Raw genomic sequence first — 9,021 nt, forward strand, 5'->3', positions numbered from 1 at the left:
TTTAACTATATTATTTTTTGTAATAAAAGATGAAGAGAGAATAGAAGAGGGAGGAGGGAAGAGGGAAGAGGGAAGAGGGAAGAGGGAAGAGGGAAGAGGGAAGAGGGAGGAGGGAGGAGGAGGAAGGAGGGAGGAGGAGGAAGGAGGGAGGAGGACGGAAGGAAGGAGGGAAGGAGGGAAGGAGGGAGGAGGGGGGGAAGGGGGAGGGAGGGATGGGGAGGGAGGGAGGGAGGGAGGAGAGGGGAGGGAGGAGGAGGGAGGAGGGAGGAGAGGGAGAGGGAGAGGGAGGAGAGAGGAGAGAGGAGGAGGGAAGAGGAGGGAGGAGAGAGGAGGAGGGAGGAGGAAGGAGGAGAGAGGAGGAGGGAGGAGAGAGGAGGAGGGAGGAGGAGGGAGGAGAGGGGAGAGAGGAGGAGGAGGGAGAGAGGAGGAGGATGGAGGAGGAGAGGGAGAGGAGAGAGGAGGGAGGAGAGAGGGGAGGGAGGAGGGAGGAGAGAGGAGGGAGAGGAGGAGGGAGGAGGGAGGAGGGAGGGGGGAGGGAAGGGAGGAGAGGGGAGGGAGGAGGGAGAGGGGGAGGGAGAAGGGAGAGGAGGAGAGAGGGAGGAGAGAGGAGAGAGGAGGAAGGAAAGGAGAGAGGAGAGAGGAGAGGGGAGAGAGAGGAGAGAGGAGAGAGGAAGAGAGGAGAGAGAGAAAGAGTGGAGAGAGAGAAAGGAGAGAGTAAGGAGAGGAGAGAGGAGAGAGAGGAGAGGGGAGGGAGGAGAGAGGGGGAGGGGAGAGGGGAGAGAGAGGGGAGAGGGGAGAGAGGGGAGAGGAGAGAGGGAAGAGGGGAGAGGGGAGAGAGGGGAGGGGAGAGAGGGGAGAGGGGAGAGGGGAGAGGGGAGAGGGGAGAGGGGAGAGGGGAGAGGGGAGAGGGGAGAGAGGAGAGGGGAGAGGGGAGAGGGGAGAGGGGAGAGGGGAGAGGGGAGAGGGGAGAGGGGAGAGGGGAGAGGGGAGAGGGGAGAGGGGAGAGAGGGGAGGAGGAGGGAGGAGGGAGGAGGGTGGAGGGAGGAGGGAGGAGGGAGGAGGGAGGAGGGAGGAGGGAGGAGGGAGGAGGAGGAGAGAGGAGAGAGGAGAGAGGAGAGAAAAGAGAGAGGAGAGAGGAGAGAAAAGAGAGAGGAGAGAGGAGAGAAAAGAGAGAGGAGAGAGGAGAGAAAAGAGAGAGGAGAGAGGAGAGAAAAGAGAGAGGAGAGAGGAGAGAAAAGAGAGAGGAGAGAGGAGAGGAGGGTGGAGGGTGGAGGGAGGAGGGAGGAGAGAGGAGAGAGAAGAGAGAGAAGAGAGAGGAGAGAGAAGAGAGAGGAGCGAGAGAGAGAGGAGAGAGGAGAGAGGAGAGAGGAGAGGGGAGAGAGGGGAGGGGAGAGGAGGGAGGAGGGAGGAGGGAGGAGGGAGGAGTGAGGAGAGAGGAGAGAGAAGAGAGAGAAGAGAGAGAAGAGAGAGGAGAGAAAAGAGAGAGGAGCGAGAGAGAGAGGAGAGAGGAGAGAGAAGAGAGAGAAGAGAGAGAAGAGAGAGGAGAGAAAAGAGAGAGGAGCGAGAGAGAGAGGAGAGAGGAGAGGGGAGAGGAGGGTGGAGGGTGGAGGGAGGAGGGAGGAGAGAGGAGAGAGAAGAGAGAGAAGAGAGAGGAGAGAGAAGAGAGAGGAGCGAGAGAGAGAGGAGAGAGGAGAGAGGAGAGAGGAGAGGGGAGAGAGGGGAGGGGAGAGGAGGGAGGAGGGAGGAGGGAGGGAGGAGGGAGGAGGGAGGAGGGAGGAGGGAGGAGGGAGGAGAGAGGAGGGAGGAGAGAGGAGAGAGGAGAGAGGAGAGAGGAGAGAGAAGAGAGAAGAGAGAAGAGAGAGAAGAGAGAGAAGAGAGAGGAGGGAGGAAAGAGAGAGGAAGGAGGAAAATGGAAAGAGGAGAGAGGAGGGAGGATAGAGGAGAGAGGAGGGCAGAGGGAGGAGGGAAGGAGGAGAGAGGAGAGAGGAAAGAAGAGAGAGGAAGGAGAGAGAGGATGGAGGAAAGAGGAGAGAGGAGGGAGGAAAGAGGAGACAGGAGAGAAGAGAGAGGGAGGGAGGGAGGAGGGAGGAGGGAGGAGGGAGGAGGGAGGAGGGAGGAGGGAGGAGGGAGGAGGGAGGAAGGAGGAGGGAGGACAGAAGAGAGAGGAGGAAAGAGCAAAGAACAAAGAGCAAAGAGGGAAGAACGAGGAAGAAAGAAAGAAGAAAGAAGAGAGAAGAAGAGAAGAGAGAAGAAGAAGAGAGAAGAAGAGAAGAGAGAAGGAGAAGAAGAGAGAAGAGATGAGAGAGAACAGATCACAAATCAGGAGGTTCAAAGGGCCAGCCCCGAAAAGCCTTACTTCTTGGTGAGCGAGCGGGTGTCGATGCCATGTATCCCCGGGACACCTTCGCTCAGGAGCCACTGGTGGAGGGTGCTCATGGAGGACCAGTGGGAGGGCTCGTTGCACACTTCGCCCACCACTAGGCCACCTGCCCAGATCTTGCTGCTCTCGAGCCATCTGCAATACAGGTGGGTTATTGGCAGGTTTGGTTATCTGAGTTTTTTATGTATGTTATGATGTGAATATATTTCTATTTCTGGAAATGATGATGTAAAGAAAGAAAAAAGGTGTGTGTTCTGCGCGGGTTTTGAGTATTTTTTGTTTTTTGAAATTGTGTTTTGTGTTTTTATTTTCTTTCTCTTTCTTTCTTTTTAAGTTGTAAGATTATCATCGTCTTCGCTATTAGTAATTGGTACTTATGGTATAAAATAATTGGTACCTTACTTACGGTGTAATATAATTGGCATGGACTATAGAGACAAAATTTAGCCCAAAGGCCGATTTTCAAAGATATTACTGCTATCACTATAGAATCATCACCTCATCACCAATTTCGGAAAGCAACCATCACTATCGTCTGTCATCTGAATCACCATAGTCACCCTCCTTCACTGTATTGCCACAACCATCCTCATCACATCCTTCACTGTCATCACCACCATCATGAGCATCGCATTCGCTATATTCATCACTTCCCGCACCATCACCACTATCTTTACTATTCGCCATCATCCCTTACATCCTTATCTATACCATTCACTATAGTCACCAGCATATCTAGGCTCACCATATCCCTTCATCATCATGGCTCATCACCATCCAACCTCACCTCATCACCATTCATTCTTCTCAATATTCCTCACCACCACTCTCTTTTCCATCACCACAATCCCCACACCACCACAACCATCCCCACATCACACCACCACTCCCCACCATCACCACCCACTTCCCTTCTTCACCACACACACTCCCGCACATCACATCACCACCACTCCCCACCATAACCACCCTCACTCCTACTCCCCCACCATCAAAAATCCCACACACTCCCCACCTTCACACCACCACTCCCCACCATCACCACCACTCCACTCACCATCATCTCAACCAACATACCCACCCATCACCCACCACACTCCCCACCATACCACCACCACGCCCCACCCCCACCACCACCACTCCCGCACCATCAACCACCACCCAACCACCATCACACCACACTCCCCACTCATCACACCACCACTCCCCACCACACACCACCCCTCCCACCATCACCACCATCCCTCCCACCATCACACCACCCCACCATCACCCCACTACCACCACCATCACCACAACCACCAACCCACCATCACACCACACCCACACCCCCACCACCACCCCCCCCACCACCACCACCCCCCACCATCACCACCACTCCCCACCATCACCACCACTCCCCACCATCACCACCACTCCCCACCATCACCACCACCCCCCCCCACCACCACCACCACCCCCCCCCACCACCACCACCACCCCCCACCACCACCACCACCACCCCCCCCCACCACCACCCCCCCCCACCACCACCACCCCCCCCCATCACCACCACCACTCCCCACCATCACCACCACCACTCCAACATCACCACAACCACCACTCCACCATCACCACCACACTCCCCACCTCACCACCCACTCCCCACCCTCACCACCACCACCCCCACCACCACCACCACCCCTCCCCACCACCACCACCACTCCCCACCATCACCACCACTCCCCACCATCACCACCACTCCCCACCATCACCACCACCACTCCCCACCATCACCACCACTCCCCACCATCACCACCACTCCCCACCATCACCACCACCACTCCCCACCACCACCACCACTCCCCACCACCACCACCACCCCCACTCCCCACCACCACTTCCCACCATCACCACCACTCCCTTCCATCATCACCACCACTCCCCACCATCACCATTCCCCACCATCACCACTCACCACCATCACCACTCACCACCATCACCACCACTCACCATCACCACTCACCACCATCACCACCACTCCCCACCATCACCACTCACCACCATCACCACCACCCCCCACCACCACCACCACCCCCACCACCACCCCCCACCATCACCACCACTCACCATCACCACTCACCACCATCACCACCACTCCCCACCATCACCACTCACCACCATCACCACCACTCCCCACCATCACCACTCACCACCATCACCACCACTCCCCACCATCACCACTCACCACCATCACCACCACTCCCCACCATCACCACTCACCATCATCACCACTCACGATCATCACCACTCACCATCATCACCACCACCACTCCCCACCATCACCACTCACCACCATCCCCATTCACCATCATCACCACTCACCATCATCACCACTCACCACCACCACCACTCCCCACCATCACCACCACCACTCCCCACCATCACCACCACCACTCCCCACCATCACCACCACCACTCCCCACCATCACCACCACCACTCCCCACCATCACCACCACCACTCCCCACCATCACCACCACCACTCCCCACCATCACCACCACCACTCCCCACCATCACCACCACTCCCCCATCACCATCACCACCACTCCCCATCACCATCACCACCACTCCCTCATCACCATCACCACCACTCCCCATCACCATCACCACCACTCCCCTATCACCACCATCCCTCCCACCATCACCACCACCCCCCCCACCATCACCACAACCCATCACCACCATCCCTCCCACCATCACCACCATCCCTCCCACCATCACCACCATCCCTCCCACCATCACCACCATCCCTCCCACCATCACCACCATCCCTCCCACCATCACCACCACCATCCCTCCCACCATCACCACCATCCCTCCCACCATCACCAACACCACTCCCCACCATCACCAACACCACTCCCCACCACCACTCCCCACCATCACAACCACCATTCGCCATCAAAACCACCACTCCTCATCACCACCACCACTCCCCACCATCACCCCTCCCCACCATCACCCCTCCCCACCATCACCCCTCCCCACCACCACCACTCCCCACCATCACCACCACCACTCCCCACCATCACCACCACCACTCCCCATCATCACCACCACCACTCCCCACCATCACCACCACCACTCCCCACCATCACCACTCCCCACCATCATCACCACCATTACCATTACCAAACACCACTCCCCACCACCACCATCACCATTACCATTACCAAACACCACTCCCCATCATCACCACCACCATTACCAAACACCAACACCGTACCAACGAGGCCGGTGATAGCAACACGCGCAAATAATACCAATAACACTAATTTGTCATCAATAAAATTAATGTCAGTTTCCAAACGCCATTATCGTCAACGGAACAATGGCTTTACTCAATTATAATAGATCTAATAAGGACAGATGTTCATTAGTAATATACGTAAGCAATTCATATTCCGATAAACGTTAAATTGGTAAACAAATTGATGGTTTAGGAAATGTGTCTGAATTGTCGAAACAAACAGGAGTTTTGCGACTTTTTTTATTAATCATTAGGAAAGACAGACACGTCGCACACAATAACAAACACACAAAACTATACGCACACATAAAACTATACACACACACTCAACCAAACACACACACAAACAACACACACACAAACAAAACACACACACACAAACAAACAACACACACAAACAAACACACACACAAACAACAAACAAACACACACAAAAACAAAGGCACAAACAATACACACACAAACAAACAAAACACATAAATAAACAACACACAAACATACACACACAAACAACATACACACACACGCAAACAAACAACACACACGCAACCAAACACAACACACACACATCCAAACAACACACACACATCCAAACAACACACGCACACCCAAACAACACACACACCCAAACAACACACACACCCAAACAACACACACACCCAAACAACACACACACCCAAACAACACACACACACCCAAACAACACACACATACCCAAACAACACACACACACACAAACAACACACACACACAAACAACACACACACACCCAAACAACACACACACCCAAACCAAAACAACACACACACCCAAACCAAAACAACACACCCAAACCCAAACAACACACACACACCCAGACAACACACACACACCCAAACAACACACACACACCCATACAACACACACACACCCAGACAACACACACACACCCAAACAACACACACACACCCAAACAACACACACACACCCAAACAACACACACACACCCAGACAACACACACACACCCAAACAACACACACACACCCACACAACACACACACACCCACACAACACACACACACCCACACAACACACACACACCCACACAACACACACACACCCAGACAACACACACACACCCAGACAACACACACACCCAAACACACACACCCAAACAACACACCCACCCAAACAACACACACGACCAAACAACACACACGACCAAACAACACACACACACCCAGACAACACACACACACCCAAACCACACACACACACCCAAACAACACACACACACCCAGACAACACACACACCCAAACACACACACCCAAACAACACACCCACCCAAACAACACACACGACCAAACAACACACACACACCCAGACAACACACACACACCCACACAACACACACACACCCACACCACACACACACACCCACACAACACACACACACACACACCCCACACACACACACCCACACACCACACACACACACCCACACAACACACACACACCCAAACCACACACACACCCATACAACACACACACACCCAGACAACACACACACACCCAAACAACACACACACACCCAGACAACACACACACACCCAAACCACACACACACACCCATACAACACACACACACCCAGACAACACACACACACCCAGACAACACACACACCCAAACAACACACACACACACACCCAAACAACACACACACACACACCCAAACCACACACACACCCATACAACACACACACACCCATACAACACACACACACACAGACAACACACACACACCCAAACCACACACACACCCATACAACACACACACACCCAGACAACACACACACACCCAGACAACACACACACACAAACACACACACCCACGCACACACACACACCCACAACCAAGAACACACACACAACCACGAACACACACCCAAGAACAAACACACACCCAAGAACAAACACACACCCAAGAACAAACACACACCCAAGAACAAACACACACCCAAGAACAAACACACACCCAAGAACAAACACACACCCAAGAACAAACACACACCCAAGAACAAACACACACACCCAAGAACAAACACACACACCCCAACACAAACACACCAAACAACCACACACAAACAACACACACACCCAGACAACACACACACACCCAAACAACACACACACACCCAGACAACACACACACACCCAGACAACACACACACACCCAAACAACACAACACACACCCAAGAACAAACACACACCCAAGAACAAACACACACCCAAGAACAAACACACACCCAAGAACAAACACACACCCAAGAACAAACACACACCCAAGAACAAACACACATCCAAGAACACACACCCAAGAACAAACACACACCCAAGAACAAACACACACCCAAGAACAAACACACACCCAAGAACAAACACACACCCAAGAACAAACACACACCCAAGAACAAACACACACCCAAGAACACACACACCCAACACACAACACACCCAACAACACACCACACCAACACACCACACACCACCCAACAACACAACCCACCCAAACACACACCCTCCCAACAACACACACACACCCAACAACACAACACACCCAACAAAAACACAACAACACACCACAACACACACCACCCACAAACACCCACACAACACAACACAACCACCCACACACCCAACAAACAACACCCAACAACCACCCCAACACACAACACACCACACACCAAAACACCCACCCAAACAAACACACACCCACCAACAACACAACACACCACCAAACACACACACACCCACACAACAACACAACACACCACCCAAACAACACAAACAACCCCCAACAACACCACACACCACCAAACAACAAACAAACCACACCACACAAACAACACAACACACCCACACAAACAACACACAACCCACCCAACACCAACACCACCAAACACACAACACCCCACCCAAACAACACAACACACACCCCCAAACAACACAACAACCCACACAAAAAACACAACACACCCAACCACACCACACACACCCACACAACACAACACACCCACCCAAACAACACAACACACCCACCCAAACAACACAACACACCCACCCAAACAACACAACACACCCACCCAAACAACACAACACACCCACCCAAACAACACAACACACCCACCCAAACAACACAACACACCCACCCAAACAACACAACACACCCACCCAAACAACACAACACACCCACCCAAACAGACACACACCCAAACACAAACATCCCCCAACCCCCCCCCCCCCCCCCCCCCCCCCCCCCCCCAAAAAAAAAAAAAAAAAAAAAAAAAAAACACCTTGGAACCCCCA

The 9,021-nt window shown here is 53.5% G+C and overlaps 1 protein-coding gene across 11 annotated transcripts in view; it reads right to left on the reverse strand.

Moving 5' to 3' along the window:
* The window catches only part of r (carbamoyl-phosphate synthetase 2, aspartate transcarbamylase, and dihydroorotase rudimentary), a 108,406-nt gene that overhangs the window by 72,155 nt on the left and 27,230 nt on the right, over positions 1-9,021 (reverse strand). For all 11 annotated transcript variants that reach the window (XM_086550567.1, XM_086550565.1, XM_086550562.1 and 8 more), the window contains exon 4: positions 2,357-2,515. In XM_086550567.1, the coding sequence (XP_086406693.1) occupies positions 2,357-2,515 (159 nt within the window). The remainder of the gene's footprint in view (positions 1-2,356; positions 2,516-9,021) is intronic.

The sequence above is a fragment of the Penaeus japonicus genome, unplaced genomic scaffold (genome assembly GCF_977035675.1).
Source record: "Penaeus japonicus unplaced genomic scaffold, GWHDUDI00000001_assembly GWHDUDI00000024, whole genome shotgun sequence".
NCBI classification, from domain to species: domain Eukaryota; kingdom Metazoa; phylum Arthropoda; class Malacostraca; order Decapoda; family Penaeidae; genus Penaeus; species Penaeus japonicus.